Source organism: Volvox carteri (genome assembly GCF_000143455.1).
Source record: "Volvox carteri f. nagariensis unplaced genomic scaffold VOLCAscaffold_11, whole genome shotgun sequence".
Lineage (NCBI taxonomy): Eukaryota > Viridiplantae > Chlorophyta > Chlorophyceae > Chlamydomonadales > Volvocaceae > Volvox > Volvox carteri.
The window spans coordinates 1,747,974-1,764,229 of NW_003307554.1; the positions used below are offsets into that span (position 1 = coordinate 1,747,974).

Sequence of the window (16,256 nt, forward strand, 5' to 3'; positions counted from 1 at the left end):
GCTAAGCCCCAAGTCTTCCGTATGAATGCGCTCGCCGCTGTAAATGGACGATGCACTCCGTTTCAATTATTAACTGGACAGTGTTGCAAGGTAAACCCGAAAGGATTAGACAGTGCAGACCGGTCTAGGGATCGGGTGGCTTAATTACATGCCGGGTCATGGCTCCGCTGTACAGCGTATCAGATGGCTTGGCACACGCCACGGTGCTGCCTCTGGATCCGCGTGTGACTTGTCAAGGAGGGTTCCCCAGTCCAGGCATACATCTCCAGCACTGGTAGACGCCCAAACGTCACACGCCTATGCTATCATCGTTTCCTTGAATCACTGTACGTGGCAACTACAACGTGGGGAGGTAGAACGTGAGGCGCCCATCCTCTAATCTAAGGAAAACAAAGTTAAGCCGCCTCATGGCTGCCAGCAACACGAGAAGCAATTTTTAAGTGTCCCAAGTCCTCTAATTACCCCAACTCGGCCTTTAGAAAGCCTTTGCCCAGCCGTGCACCTGCGCCCTGACCGCGTATGGGGGTCAAGTCAGCGATGCGTCGCAGCTCTGCCGCCACCAGCCGGGCTACAACGGGTTGGGAGTACCGCTCTATCACGCGCTGCCGGGCCGCCTCGCCACGAGCCTTGGCATCCCCGCGGCCGCTGCAGCTCGCAACGGTGCGCATGAGCTGCCTCAAGTGAATTACCGACGGCTCCGCCCACTGGCTGCCTGCAGCCAGTCACGACATACAACATATTTCACAAGCCACTCATCCATTACTCGTGCTGACCAACACAGTCGTCCGTTGTAATACATTCCCGGTTGTTGCTAACATGCCAGCGATTACATCCCGTTCGCCAGCCCTTTCATCAGACCTTGAAGCTGTGGGCGGGACAATTTGAAGCGTTAATTTGGATGCCGAAATTCCCGACGTACCCTGGTACCAGTACGGTTCACTCGAAGGCACGGCCTCCAACCTATACGACAGCGGGTAGCCCACTTCCTCGTCCAAATAGGCGGAAGGCCCAGACCAGTTGGTTGCAATGACGGTTAGGCCCAACGACATGGCCTCCGTAATGGGGAGGCCCCTGTAAATGGCAAAACGCAGGGAGCAATCTGCGTGTATGATGGCCTTACTGGCGGCATTCCCCAGTACATGCAGCATATGCCGCAATACTATAACCAAGCACCCATCAGAGCTTACTGGCTGGCAAGCCTTGCGTTCGCGCATAAGATTTGCATACTACAACACACCTCACACGGGCACCTGCAAGTGCTCTACGAAAAGAAGCGATTTGCCGAAATCTGGAGATTGGCGTGTGGAACGCCACGCATGAAGCAAGAATCCAGTACTTACCAGCCCTCGCCACGGGTGGGCAGCACAAAGGCGTCCGCCGCAGCCAGCATCGCCACGTAGTCGCTCCGCGGCATGTGACCATTCACGACGTACAAACGGGGCCCTCGAAGTGGATCCAGATCCAGCTGGCGGCCCAGGACGTCCGTAACCCAGCTCCGCATGCGCTCTGGAAAGTTGGTGATGCGAAGGAGGGAGTTTGCGGCAGTTAAGGGAAAGGTCGTAAGGCCGGATAGATGTGACCGACCCTCATATACCAGTGAATGATGACAGCAGTAATAGACCCGAGGGGTTCTGGTGCTTTGCTATTGTTAACAAGAGGATCGTGGAGAACCTAGTTTGGTTGTCGGCAGGTGCAAGGATCTCCTTAATTTGGACCGTTACAGGCAGGGTGAGGGTTCCCTCTGTTCACTAATCCAATGCACCATGCAGACGCCACCGCATCAACGCATGCTTTGGCGTCCCCTGCTGTGAACCCGCCGGCGCACCCCTTGATGTTGCCTGTTGTGCCAGAATTCTGCGTTAGCGTTTTTCCTCTAGTGTGAGGTCTTTTGATTAATGCGTCCGGCACAGCAGAGCACATGCTTAGCATACTTGGCTAGCTCGAGGGAACCCAATTCGACACCTCCATTCCTGCTCGCAATCCCCGACTCGAGACCCCACCTACCATGCCCGCCCAACCTTTGGTAGCAACTGCCTGTCACTACCATGACACCCCGCATACCTTCAAGGCCCGGTCCTGGTTCCCCAGGCAGGAAGGGCTTGGTCAAAATGTACAGTGCCACGTCCGGATCTTCACAATCACCGGTCGCCGCGGCCGTCTTCGTGAGCGCCTGTACACCAGTGGGGCGCAGCGCGCTGCCACTGGGCTGATGTGACCGGTGCTTGGCCTTGGCAGTGCCACTAAAATCGCTGTCCTCCTCGCGGAAACGTTCAGGCGCCGAAACCTGATGTCGCGATGCAGCACCAAATTCCTCCAGGAAGGCCCGCAGCAGCACATCATAGCCCTTGCGCAGCTCCCATTTGAAGACTGAGATGAAGGCGAAGGAGGGCTTGCGTCCACTGAGCGGACCGAACACCTTGCAGCGCATGAGCAGAGCCCGTCAAGTGTGGGTGCGCGTGCCTGGAGGGAGAACTCTAGGGGTGTCTGCTAAAGCAGGAACATTGGAGTCCTCCATACAACTTTGTGCACATTGCTTATTGAAGCGCGTCAACAAGTGCAGGTGCCCGCGTCACAGTCACAGAGAAATACCAACACGGTACCAAAAATGTCTCGTCGTTTTTGAATTGGATGGGTACCTGCACTGTATACCTGCACAGCGTTGGGCGGTGGCAGTGCCGTCGGTCGCACGCGGGTCCTGTCGAGCTCCTGGGTGTCGATGCCCAGCGGCACCACATGCAGGGACCGCACTACACCCGAGTTGCTCAGTGCGATGCGAGACGCCTCCGTGGGAACCCATATCTCGTCCATTGAGTTGAGAGCGGCCACAAAATCAGCAGGTATCCTGTGCGGTGACGGCGACCGATGGCTTGGACAAGGCTGTGGCCAGCGTATTCGCATGCTTGGCTTGGGCGATGGAAACATCCGCAGCGGACGCAACCTAAGTGGCAGTACTGCGCCTGCCACAACCGAAATCAAAAGCGTTGTCTTTTGTGCGGACAGGCTTTACGCATGTCAACTTTGGGAAATGGGTTGGTTTTTGCACCATCCACAGGGATGGTCTATGTTCGTGCTGGCCGCACCTGCGGGGGCAGCCTGGATTACCCTTTCTTCTCCTGATTGCAGACATGCAACAACTTTCGATCACTCCCTCGTTTACTCCACCTGCTGGTTTCTGCCATCGCGCGTGCGACGGCGTACCGAACCAGCTCTCGTAAACCAGGTGGGGGGCAGGGCTCACAGCTGCGCCAACGAGGCGTCGGCCGCCCCAGGAATGGCGGTAGGTTATGGCAAACCTGTGGCGGCGTATGCATGTGGAAGACTTGAAGGACGCATGCGCTTCCTAGGCATCTGCCAATATAGCCCTATGAAAGCCCAAGCAATCACAACGGAAGATGTCTGTGACCAGGGGTCCCGACCGGACCTCGAGCCTGGACGGGCTCCAAGAGGAGAATCGTTTTAGCGTATCTCTTTCGGGCCACTTTCTTTCTTAAAAACTATAGACTTTGGTTTGGACCGGACGAATGCTGCCACTGGTGGTCTTACTAGCGCGCTGCAACGCACGAAGTGTTGTTTCCGCCTTCCCAAAAACACAAAAGGGAAGATGTCCCGGGTGGAAATCTCGAGTACTGTCCATGGCACTAGACGGAGCCAGACTAACCAGCCCGCCCCAAAACCCCGGGCCCCCGGCTCCAGCGCCCCACCACAATTGCTGGCTCAGACGGAGATCCGTGCAGCTCCAGCAGCTGCGTGTGATCACGTTCCTCCATCAGGCCCCCCTGCTGGTCCACACAATCGTTCTGCACATCATGGCAGCCGGGGCGCGGAAGCAAGTGCACTTGCGCGTGGCAATGGGCGTTCGTTGAGACCATATGCGCCAGGATGCCGTATCTGTGTGCACCTTACATGAGATTGAGTTCACGAGAGCCAGGAACACAGAGGCATTCCTCGCCCTGTACGGCGTGACCCAACCGTAGGCGCCGTATCCAAATTGCGTGCAAATTGACAGAGCTAGGCTCACGAGAGGGCACTGTGGTGCAGCACCTCGCCACACCTGCAGAAGGCCCACGTGTAGCCTGCGACTCGGCAACAGCTGTTCTCGGAGCAGGGAACGGACATAACCCGTAGCCTCAACTCCAAAGCTGCTGTGATCCAAGAAAGGAGCGAACCACCAAACGTCGGCGTCGACTATAGGACCGGCTTCAGGCTTCAAATTGATGTCAGCTGTGTTTAGAGCAAGGGTGGAACTTGGTTCCGTCACAGCCTGAGGTATCGTTGACGATAGTGCTGGGCCGCGCTGATGGTCCCGAGTAGTGTGAAAGCCATACAAAAGCAGACATGCTGTGGCAACCACGAAGGCAGTTCCATAAAAACTGTGGGCGCGACACCGGAAAAAAGCTGAAGTACGCGAAGGCATCGGCGGGTAGTGCTACTTCAAAATAATTTCGACCCGTGGGACGTAATTCCCTTACACATGAAGTTACAATGCATCCCGAAGCAGTACTCCATGAGAATAAGGGGAGCCTGTACGGTGCTGGACTAGATATGAGCTAGTTTTGGCTCTGCTGTACGAATCGCTGGACTAGATATGAGCCCTGTGAAAGCCGTCAGCTGCACATCAAAGCCACCGTGCGCCTCCATGCGCGCGGATCATCAATCTCAAAGAAAAAGTAATATAAACCCTTGTCCAAATTAATAGATAGCTCTCCCCTCTCCACACCACACCTCACAAACACCGCATTGCAGCAGATTGGTGCGGCCGACTGCTGTGGCCAAGGCTAGGAGAATATCGCAAAAGAAATCAAGGTGCAGGCGATGGATAACCAGGTCATCAGCCGAACGCAGTAGACTGCCTCCGCAAAGTTCATGAACAAGCCGCTATCGTAGAACAGGATGACGAGGCTGTTAAGCGATGTAATGGCGGAATTTTGCGGGATAATGGTCAATATTGATAGCGCCGCAAAAATGTACGGGTTCTTGAAGAGGAAGAGCAACCCGTATGCCCCGACGATGGCCGCGTAAGCGACGTTAAACTGAAAGCCCGAGGCTGCCTTGCCGCCTCCGCGAGGATCCATCGATCGACAGACATGAGATGGTACTAATATTTCCTCATAATCGAATTTCGGCTTCTGCACAAGGTTGCACGGGGCATAAGGGTCAGCCTTATCGCTTGCAAGCCCGTGCCTAACAGATCGCCCTTCCTACCGAAACGGCTCGTGTTACTAAGGCGCTCCCGCAGAAGGGCTGTGCACAGAACCTGTACAAAGAGGGCGAGGCCAAAGTCGGGCAGCACTCATTGGGCTCTTGTCGCAATTAATATTGCGACCTTGATATCCTGACCTTGGTAAGGAACATAGCGCATTATTGGTGGATATTTTCGCCAAAGCGCAACTGGAACTGCAAGTAGACCTCAACGCGGCATTCATCCTGAACAACAGCTGGTACAACACCGCCTGCTTACTTAAGCTCTTGCTTCGGTTTGCCCGTAGCAATTTTTTAACTTTCGACTGCTTTACTGGGTCTAGTGGTTAGGGAGATTATACGGCGACGGTTGAAGTTGGTTGCACCTATGCAATTCACATTATTCTGCCACTAAAGAAGAGCATTCAAAATTTTCTCATCGCGACAAAAGGAGTGCGGCATCAAAAACCTGCTCAGACACTTCAACTTCTCAACTGGGACCTGACGAATTGGAGTGTGTGGCCTCCAAGCCTTTTTGCGATTCTCCTGCCTACGGGTCTTTCCACACATCTTTTAACACTCTCTAGTTAGTTAAGAATCTCAATACAAATAATTAAGCAACCCATGATGGCTCTTGCCGGTGAAGGACCTACAAGCAGCCAAGCTGAGGCTGTGGGCCTCAGCAGCGTGAGCTACTCTTACCCGGGATGTGTACCATTCATCAAGGGGTGCAACTTGGACCTGCATCGTGGGAGTCGCTGCCTGCTTATCGGTGCAAACGGTGCGGGCAAGACCACCCTATTGCAGATTGTGGCGGGGAAATACATGGTGGCGCAGGACTCCGTCCGAGTGCTCGGGCGTTCGCCGTTTCATGACCTGGTAATTGCGGGAACAACTACGATTGGGGTGGGGTTTGAGGATGTGCGTAATCCAATGGTGGCAACAATGTTACCTAGCAGAAAATGTGTGGTTTACGTTCTCGTGCTGGTTGGGGCATTGCAATCACAAGGCGGGCGCGCCTACCCCGGTATCCCCCGGTGGGCTTTAATGTTTGCTGTTTGACCTTCTTTTGTGTTCTTTGTGGTACCTTTAAACTGGGATGGAGGCGCGAATCCTAGCGACAGTACCACGCTGCCTCGGACCTCTTGCCCGCTTTGCAGAAATTGACTTGTTCCGGCCAACTAAGCTATTTGGGAACTTCCTGGCGCAAGGACGTGGCATTCGCTGGATACGGAGTTCCCTTGCAGGTGAGGTGCTAAGGGCGCCCATTTATAGCTTGCTCGGGAAAAAGTGGCTACGCTGCGGCAGGACTTGGGAGTTGTGACTGTGCATGAAGACCACCTGTTTAGCGTGATTTCTAAACCCCATGGGCAAGTGCAGGGTGACATTAGCGCGGGGAAGATGATCTTTGGCGTCGAAGGTGTGGACCCGGCACGCCGCGCACGTTTGGTGGAGATGCTGGATATCGACTTGTACCAGCGTATCACGACTATGAGTGATGGGCAAAAACGTCGCGTTCAGATCTGCATGGGACTTTTGAAGCCATACGAGGTGGGTTGTTGGGAGCTGCCGCGTAATGTGGAAGAGGCTGCAGTTGCCTGATTTTGCACGCAGGCAATTTGATTCCGGCGAAGTTCAGCAAGGCTGTGGGTGCATGCACGCAAGGAACTAGATATACGGTCATTTGGTTTGCAAGCAAGCGGTTGTTGAAATGTTATGTACTGATATGTGCATTGTATAACATTGCGACTGCTAAGACCTGAAGGATTTTCGCAATGCATGTGCAATGCATGGTTGTGGTGGCTCTGGCTATCGCATCTCCCTTTCCATGCACACTGGGTATTCCCCCGAAGGTTCTACTGCTCGACGAGATCACCGTAGACCTGGACGTGATTGGACGCCTCCGCCTACTGGAGTTCTTCAAGCTGGAGAGTGAAGAGCGGGGGGCGACAATATTATACGCGACCCACATCTTCGACGGCCTTGAGGACTGGGTGACGCATGTGGCATACATGGAAGAGGGCAGCATCGTGAAAGGAGGCCCAATCACGCAAGTCCAGGATGCGGCGGCAGCAGCGGCAGGCACTGGCATGAAGCTCCTGCACGTTGTGGAAAACTGGCTTCGCGCTGAGCGGGATGCACGGATGGCACGTGCTGCAGCGGGCGCTGCAGAGGGGCAGACTGCCAGTGCGGAAACGGCCGTGCGGCCGCAGCGCACCCCATACATGCCTAGCAAGCACCTGGCCTTTTTTAGATAGCTTTAAATGTGTACATGCTTAGGAGCCAGTTGACGCATCAAGTTCGGGCCCGCTGGCCAAGGTTGGCGAGTCAGTGGTGCTCGGCCAGGTTGGTTTAACCAATACGGCGCACTTGTAGAGCTGACAAAGACAGGTTGTATGCTTCCTTGTGCAATGGGTCTTGCGCAACTCTGCGCCTGGAACAGTTGGGCGGCTGAAGGTCCTGACTGTGAAGCTGGAGGGGTCCTCAGCAGTAAGGATTTGGCCGGTGGGTTATGTAAAGTGCTGTTGGTCCTTCATGATGGCAAGGAAGGCACAACACGCCCTTGTCACATTGTTTCATCCTATGCAATGAAGGTTGGGAAGCAGGCGCTTGGTATCGAACAGCCGTGCGGGAGGCTCGGGCCCGAGCCACACTATTCTGTAACCGGGAGCACGGGCACACGGTTACAGAATAGTGTATAAATGCAAAGCGGGCACACTGTACGCACGAGCGTTGCTTCCTTGGGGGCTTTGGAGCGATCGATTGGGATATTGTCGTCTTCTGTGCAAAATTGGGCCCCCATCGCAGCCACTGTTCAAAATTGGGCCCGCATCGCAGCCATTACGACCCAGCCAGTCAGCTTGACCAGGATCCGCATCCTACATAACATCCGTTGACCATGTCATATATTTGTTTGTTCTCGACGAAAATTTTTGTCCGTTGCAGAAAAGGGAATGTGCAAATTGGGAATCCTTGTTTCCTTCTTGTATCTGCACGACAAGGAATTTTAAAGACAGTTGACAGCTCCCATGCTTGCCCCGCAACAACATCCCCAGAGATAATTGTGTGGAGTATGTTACCTTAGTGCTAGGCTCTTTGTACTGGATTATACTAGAGAAGCGTTGACATCGATAGGCAGCGGCCATGCCTGGCTTGTAAAAAACCTTACTACCTAATGATGGCGACCTTAAGGAAGAATGCTTTAATGCGCGTCATAGCCATTAATGCGAGGGAGCAAGAAGATCGGCGCTGCCTTGAGGAGCTGACCAACGCTACCCTACATGACGCAGACAACTTAGTTGCCCAGGCCAGGCGGCGTGTTTACCAACTACGTAATCGCCAGATAGTTGTCAAGACGCCTGATGTGAGCAGCCTCATGACTGTTTCGCCTTGCCTCGCACGTTATAAAGCCAGACTGCAAATGTAATCGCTCTTCAACCGCAGGGAGGTCGGCGTAAGAATGTTCCTAGAACTCTTGATACCGAAACTCAAGCAGGCTCGGCGCATCCAGGTGGTGTGCGAAAGGAACAGAAAGAGAACGACGCAACGGGCCGCTTTAGCCATGCTCCAGGCAGCGGGCCTGGGCAACCACAAGGGGTGGAGCATGAGCACGTTAGCGATGAGGTTTTACAGCGGGCGGAGCCTGCTGCTGCAAAGCCCAGCCCTGTGCATGCGGGCCAGAAGCGTGGCCTGCAATCTGCAGCGTCACAAGCAAAGCCTAAACGACCGAAGGCGCAGGCGGGGGCGTCGGCCCCTGTGGAGGCGTTGGATGCCACAGGTGGCTCATGTCACGGGCCGAGTCCGCAGCCCTCGGAAGGAAGGCCAGCTACGGTCGGCAAGCCTATCGACGTTGGCACTCTTGTAACCGCAACACCAGTACAGAGCCAACCCATTGGCGAGACGCCGGTTGGCCAGACGCTCGAGAAATCGGCCGACAACGGGTCTAGGCGAGGGCGTGCTAGGCCGAAGAAGCAGCCCACCACTCAGCCAGCAGGGGACGTGCAGACAGACATGGCGCAGCCGGCCGAGCCTGCCATCGCGAGAGGACAGTCAGCGGTAGTTGGATATTCGCCGCGGGTCACACGCTCGCGGCGCGCGCAACCTCCAGCGGCCACATCCCCTTCGGCAGCAGCAACAAAGCAGGTTCGCAGCAGAAGCACTCGGCAGAAGCGCGACATGAAGGAGGCGCAGCTCGGTTCGCCGGGCATGCATCCCAAATCCAAGGCTGCAACGGAACGCGGTGCCATAGTCCCGCCTGCTCCCTTGGTGACGAGTGAAAAGGTGGGCACTGCCGTGACGACGATCCAGCCCAGCACCAGCGGGGGTGCAAGTGAACAACATGTTGGCAAGTTGCAAGCGACCGCAGCCATGGAAGAGCTCAACGCTTGCTCAAGCGGACGTGAGGTGGACGCCGGGCAGCACCTAGCGGGCGCTCATACAGACGGGCCAGGCGAGGAGTTGTGCATGCACGAGCAGGACGATATGCCACTGCCACTAGCAGAGGGGGACGGACAGCCCAATGGCCCAGTAAGTGAACCTACGTTGGACGACGTCGCCGGGCCAGCAGCGGCAATGTCAGGACAGCTGAACACTGGGCCAAAAGTATGCGGCCGTGATGGTGAAGAACAGCAACCGGCGTCTTTCCAGCCCAATGAGCATGCTCCTGCACCGCAGCGAGGCTTGGAAAAGCCTTCAGCAGCAGCAACTGCCAACGTGAAGCGGATGCCGGCCAATGTTGCGGCAGCCTTGGCTGTGTTTGGAGCAATCTCTGCTAAAGCAGGTGTTAATTCTTCTGCTAAGGCTACCTTGGCGTCGCCGTGTGCAACGACTCGTCAGGATGGGCGCAGTAGCGCACGCAGGATCGATCCGCCAGGGCCAGGATTGGCGCCCGGTACAGAGGCGGTGCGCCCTGCTGAAGAGCTCTTCTCTTTTGGCACAAAGCCAAAGGAGCAATCCTCGCCCACAATGCCGCATTTCGGCTCTGCGGCTGAGCAAGTAGCTGCTGCCGGTAATGCTGCGTCAGACTCGCTTCTCTTCGAGCAGGAGCGTGACGGGACGCAGCACTCGCCGGTGGAGGCGGCTGTCCTCGTAGCGCCTGCAGAAGACATGGCAGCTGTCGCGTGCACACCAGGTGCAGGGCCATCGAGTGTCGCGGACCAGACCGAAGAACCCGAAGTGCTGGAGGAAGTGCAGGGCGCTGGTGATTGTGAGAATGCCAATGACCCCGACGCAATCGACGGGCAAGCTCCTACGTACGGTGAGGATGGCGCGGGGATAGGTGCGGAGGCCAATGACCGTGTGGAGTTTCGCCACCGGTCGCTGTCACTCACCCTGGCGGTGCAGTCGCCCATAACCCGGGCATCTGGTGCAGAGCTAAATACTCAACAGGCTTTGAGCGACGCCATTGCAGACAACGTCGGGTCCGGGATGATGGTGGAGGACAACGCAGTCCAGGAGCATGTGCAGGAGGCGACCCAGAGCACAGCGGTTGACTGTGTTGGTGAAGTGGTTGAAATTGTGGTCGACGATGCTGTCAAGGCCGGGCCCTTGGACCCGGAGCAAAGCTTGTACGACGGCCCAGTGCCGCATGGACAGGAAAGCTTCGTGGACGTCACTGCAGCAGATGAGCCTGAGGACACGCAAACTGAGTGTGTCGCAACAGTGGGTGCTGGTAAAGCTGAGGCCATGGAACGGGACAATCTGGATGGGGCAACGGGCTGTGACGCAGGTACTGGCGGCAGTAGCGCACCAGCTCCAAGCGCTCAGATGGATGTGCAGTCTACAGGTGCTCAAGCCGACCAAGAAGGCCACGGTGCAGATACAGAGGCGACAGTGCCGCCTAGCAAACCCAAGGGTAGCAACCTGGTGTCCGCTATTCGTAGCTTCCTGCCGCAGCGCACTGCACCATCACCACCGCCGGCGGCTGGGAAGAAGCCTGTGAAGGTACGGCGTCAGTCAATGGCCTTCAGTGATCCCTGCTGAGGGCACCTGCAAACATCCCACCGTGTTAATTGTGCTCATGGATGATTCAGGTACCTACGAGCTACCTGATATGTGTGATGTCAATTGTTTACCTCTTGTGAATTCACCATCGGCGTTATTGGTGTGGTATAGCTGCCTTAGGTACCTTATGGTGCCTGAGGATGTAGACCCCCTGAGGCCATCGCATTGATGCACAGTAACATGCAGCCTCACAACGATATGCTTTTTCTTTGTGCACAGGTGAAGGCCCTTGAGGCCGCTCAGGCTGCCAAGCAAAAGGAGGCTGCACGCCAAGCCGAGCGTGCGCTTGCGCGTGCTGCTGCAGCGGACCGCCAACGCCAGGTGCAGGTTGATGCCGGGCCCAGCAATGCAGGCGGCAAGTCAGGAGGTCCGGCGCCATGCTCGGTGCGGGTAACGCCAACGAAGTCGGCTGTACAGCATGGTGCCGATACTGCCGAAGCGCGCACGACGGCAGCTGGCGTCGTGTCAACTGCTGTGGCAGACGAAAAACGGAGTGGTAGGGTACCCATTAAACACACCAATGTGCCTTATACACCAGCGACGTGCATAATTTTGCCTCATTAGTTGTCCCATATTTCCACGTGCTGCAGATTGCATTGCGATTGGTGCCGCAGTTGGCACGCTTGAAGGTGTCAAGGCAAAGGCAGCCTTCTACCAGCAGCGGGAGGAACAGGCCAAGAAAGCTGCAGCGGCGCAGGCTGCCATTCGGAAGCTGGCAGTCCCCACGACCGCTGGAGCTCCGTTGGGCGCTCAGCCACTTGCGCCGGGCGACAAGGCGGGTGCGAACGCGAGGTGAGCATTGGGCTCCTGTATTCGACACATGCTCTAGTTGTAAGGGTACATACATTTTTCATTAGAGAAATGGTGGTTTGCGGCCCCTGAAAGATGCAATGCGCGGGATTTGTGGCAATATCCGGACCGATTTGGAAACTCTGCACTGTAGATTCCATGCTCTTTAGTACTTTTGTCCCTCCGGACAGGGCGGCGGTGGCGGCCGGTGACAGCGAAGCGGCGTTGGTGGCTTCTGCAGCAGCGGCACCGGCAGCGATGGCTCCTCCCAGTGCCGTGAAGCCCAGCGTTGTGGGTCTGACTGGTGTCCGCGGTGTCAATCCGGCACCATCAGCCGCATCCGCCGAGACTGTTGCCGATAAACAGAGGCGCGTGGAGGCAAAGCGCCGTGAGGAGGAGGAGCGGCGGCGCGCGGAGCTTGAGGCGCGCACGAAGGCAAAGGATGACAAGCTACGAAACATTGAGGCTGCCAAGCAGCAACAGAGGTTGGGGGGAGGGGGAGGTGCACCTCGGCCACCCCCACCGCTCATACCAAACCCTGTAGCTGTACAGGCAAGCGGCAGGCGGCCATTGTTGAACGGTGCTGGCGCCGGCGCAGGTTAGTGATGTATCGAATGATATGGACGGGGGTCAAACTGAAATCGCAGGGAAATAGCTGTAGAAGAGGTACTTCATGGCAACAGCGGGTGCTGTACCCGTGACTTGTACAGCAGGCGGGCGTGGTGACATGTTGCATGTTCAGTGCTAGCGGGACTCCATAGACGGAAATTGCCAATCCAACTCCTCAAAGGATTGGATGTGTCTGCTTGTCTGCACATGGCACAGCTGCACAACCGACTCAGCATTACGGCTTCCTTTTTTGCACAGGTCAAGCTGCGGCCGTCTATGTCAAGCCTGAGCCTGAAAATGGGAACATGGGCTTTGTCTCTCTAAACGCTGCCAAGACCCCTGGACCGAAGACTGGCACTGCCAAGACCCCCGGACCGAAGACTGGCCCAGTGGCCAACAACATGGTCTCCCCCGCTGTGCAGATGCAGATTAAGCTCCTGCCCGCCGTCCACGCCCAGTCTGCCGCTGCGGGTCCCGAGGGCACCAAAGCTGCTGGCGCTGCACCAGGCTTGCCCAGGCCGAAGCCAGTGGGCGTGGTGCAGGCAAAGCAGGCGCCAGTCGCGGCTGCTGGTTCCCAGAGGGAGGGTGGTGTAACGCCCGGAGCTGCAGACCTTACGGAGGAGGACCGGCGGAATGTGCTCGCAATTCAGACGTCGCCCTATGTCATGCAGGTCAAGCCGCGGACGCCCGCCGTGATGACAGCTACTAAACCCCTTTTCAACTATGAGATCTCACCATACAGGTACTGTGGATTGTGCACAAGTCGTCCTTGTCGCATTCCTGCATGCGGCTCTTCACCGATTACCTGTCTGCATGCGTCTCCAGGTTTATAGCTTGATCGCACTGATCTGCAATTGTTCCCGAGCATGGCCGCCAGCTTGTGATTGCGCCACAATGCAACGCAACAGTTGATGCAAGCCCGCCTCATTTGCGAAGGACGGAGCTCAAAGCCGAAATGTGATTTGTGGAGGTTGAAACCATTAGCATCGTATCTTAAGACTGTACTGCCTTCCCCATTCGTTAGGTCCGACTCGGATTCCGACACCTATGACGACGAGGATGGCCCTGGTCGCCGGTGCAAGCCGGTGCCTGCATGGGCAGCGGAGGACAAGGTCTTGCTCGCGGTGGATGCCCAAGCCGGCATGAACGCTGACGCCATCTTCGGCAGTTACCCCAGGACAATCGACGTCGTCAAAGTCTTTTCCAACATGCCCCCGCCGGGCGACAAGGATCCTCGTGGCCGGCCACGGCGTGATTACCGGCGGCGAGGAAGCAGCGGCAACTGGGAACTTGACATGTTTTGAGGAACGTCCCGGTGCGTGGTGGTTTAGTTGAGAGCTGACATGTGTTGTGTTTGAACACTCTCCTTTTTATTGAGTGGTATGCTTGCGTAAATATAACCAACGGCGGAAAGGATTGTGCGTTTGTGTGGCGGACAGTGGACGGTGGCTTAGCTTCCCTGTTATAATGCCAGGGGCGGATACAATTTCCAGGCTAACCGCTGGAGGCAGCCTCCATGAGTGTGGCTCTTTTTCGAACGTAGTGGTCGACACGTGAACAGCACTAATAAACACTATTTCAGCTGGTGCAATTTGTCCAGCATCATAACTTGTGTGTGCATCGCCGTGACTTGTGGAAGCCTGTGGCGTTGCTCTGTGAGGTTTGCACCTGCTTACGTATTACAGGCGCCCGCTGCCTTCGCAGTATGAGAAGGGCCAACCAGCACGTACACCGGCCGACGATGCTATTATAGTCGTACCGGTAGTAGGTGCATTAAAAAGCAGTGGAGACAGCGCAAAGCTAACCACCAAGGTCTCCCTGTACAGCCTCACTCCTCGAGGGCCAAACCCGCCCAGCCCAAGATTACTAAGCGCCGCAACACTACCCGAACCTATCCAAGCGTCCAGCACGGTGCGGAACCCCATGAAGTCTGGGGCATGGAAGGGCTTCGGTGACAGCTCCCGGCCTTCAGCTGATCCCGTCGGCACGAAAGTGTGTCGTAAGACAGGCGCCAATCTGACACTTAAATCCATGTAAAACCACTAGTGGTGTGTGAAAACACCACTGAGGCATCATCGACTGCCTACCTTGCCAGGTTATTAAAATCCTATGGTCTGCTGCCGCACCCCGACGGACACTGTACAACGGTTTCGGCGCAGCATACAGCGAGATCATCTCAAGCCTAGCATTGCACATCAGAATAAGATGCTTTGCGGCTTGGGAGCACCGTAGAAGCGCTTAAAGTCACGTTCGTTACGTTTCACTGCTTCCTCTCGCGAGATGGTGCCATCGGCCACCCTGCTGAGGCAAAGCGGTAGTCGCAAATTAACTCATCAGCGTCATCGTGAAATAGAACTAATGTTACTCACCGTGTCCCTTTGGTTTCTCCAGCCGAATCAACCAAGCTGCCGTTGCGCACGACGAAAACTCCAGGTCCAATTTCGCCAGGTTGTTTAGGCGTAATGATTCGCAGATATCCTATTTTTGACGTTAGCTCCTTGAGATGCTTGAGCTGATCTTCTGGATTAGACACGGACTTCCGGGAACGCGTGCTGAGGCGAGCTTCACGAATTGCCTCTAGTTTCTTGTCAGGCGCAAGGCGAGATATCAAACGTAGGAGTTCACGGTACTTGGAAAGGACAATGGCTTTTTGTGTTGCGCTCATGGAGGGCTGGGTTTTCAGGTAACAGTGCAAGCTTCTGAGTGCCCGCGTTGATATGTCGCATGGCGTACAGGCTTTAGCATCCATATGATAGATAGGATTAGACACCATCAAGAGCTTTCGAAAACATCACAGCATTGTCGTACAGTAAGGGCCTGTGGCACTGTTGCATTGACAAGCGTAGCATTTCACCTTCTGTACGCTTGCTCACTGCTTCCAATTGCTAAAGACCACTCAAATGGTGATACATGCAACGTAGCAATTGCACACTAACACCAGCGGACAGCATCACCGCGCTTGAATGCGCCACGGCGCTGCCGTACAGGAAGGGCAATCCAGTCAAGGGGACAGCTCGCTTCTTCTGGAGAAGGCCGGCGGTCCCCAAGTTGCAGCCACATTTCTATGATGCCATTTCCGAGTTTAACTTCAATCTGCTTTGATGACTCTTGCCTTGTGCTGCCATGGGCGTGGGTTTGCAATCCGTTGCGCATGCACGCAAAACTTCGAGACCTTGAATCTGGAGTCCAGACCGGGGCTTGAAAAACACGTTCTATGAGTGCGAAGATATTCATGAATTTCAGGGTTGACCGTAAAGAACGGAGTAGGTGGGTGAGCTCGAAGTCCAGCGACCTCTTCCTTCGCCCTTTGAAGCTTTTCCTGAGCCGCCATGCCGCCAAACGAAAAGCGCTACTACAGTGCTTCTGTGACAAACATTGTTTTGGACATTGTGGAGAAGTACAGTTAGCGACAGTGCCATCTTCGCCAGAGGAACTTAGCATATCCAACATCCGCAGGATGGCCTTGGATGGTCCTTACCACCCTACCAGGTGATCTATGCGAAATAGTGATGATTTCGGGGCCTACGATACCTCCGACTCCGCGGTGGCTGGTACACACGAAGGGAAAACCCTTTGCAGGTCTCAGCACCCAAGGGTGGCGGCATGAACCCCCTGCATCCTATGCGGTGGGTGCGCCGTGCTATGGGATCTGCCGCTGGGGGGGAGGTGGGACGTAC

General features: G+C 55.8%; 3 protein-coding genes across 3 annotated transcripts; 2 read left to right on the top strand and 1 right to left on the bottom strand.

Annotated features, from left to right (window-relative positions):
- Positions 1–458: 458 nt before the first annotated feature.
- VOLCADRAFT_104071 (uncharacterized protein) lies at positions 459–5,477 on the bottom strand (the record flags this gene model as incomplete). The annotated part of the gene is made up of 11 exons (XM_002948831.1): positions 5,338–5,477; positions 5,203–5,254; positions 4,822–5,126; positions 4,052–4,142; positions 3,702–3,797; positions 3,199–3,293; positions 2,650–2,842; positions 2,001–2,416; positions 1,238–1,288; positions 920–1,071; positions 459–712 (listed from the first exon to the last, which is right to left on the bottom strand). The coding sequence occupies exons 1-11, from the start codon at positions 5,421–5,423 to the stop codon at positions 459–461; spliced, it is 1,791 nt and encodes a 596-aa protein (XP_002948877.1). The 5' UTR covers positions 5,424–5,477.
- A 146-nt stretch (positions 5,478–5,623) lies between these two features.
- On the top strand, positions 5,624–7,436 carry VOLCADRAFT_80390 (uncharacterized protein; the record flags this gene model as incomplete). Its single annotated transcript, XM_002948695.1, has 4 exons — positions 5,624–6,057; positions 6,339–6,425; positions 6,559–6,729; positions 7,032–7,436. Exons 1-4 carry the CDS (start codon positions 5,803–5,805, stop codon positions 7,434–7,436), a joined length of 918 nt encoding a protein of 305 aa, XP_002948741.1. The 5' UTR covers positions 5,624–5,802.
- A 947-nt stretch (positions 7,437–8,383) lies between these two features.
- Positions 8,384–13,883, top strand: VOLCADRAFT_89191 (uncharacterized protein; the record flags this gene model as incomplete). Its single annotated transcript, XM_002948696.1, has 7 exons — positions 8,384–8,542; positions 8,623–11,121; positions 11,401–11,548; positions 11,772–11,973; positions 12,162–12,568; positions 12,838–13,321; positions 13,604–13,883. 7 exons carry the CDS (start codon positions 8,384–8,386, stop codon positions 13,881–13,883), a joined length of 4,179 nt encoding a protein of 1,392 aa, XP_002948742.1.
- Positions 13,884–16,256: the final 2,373 nt, after the last annotated feature.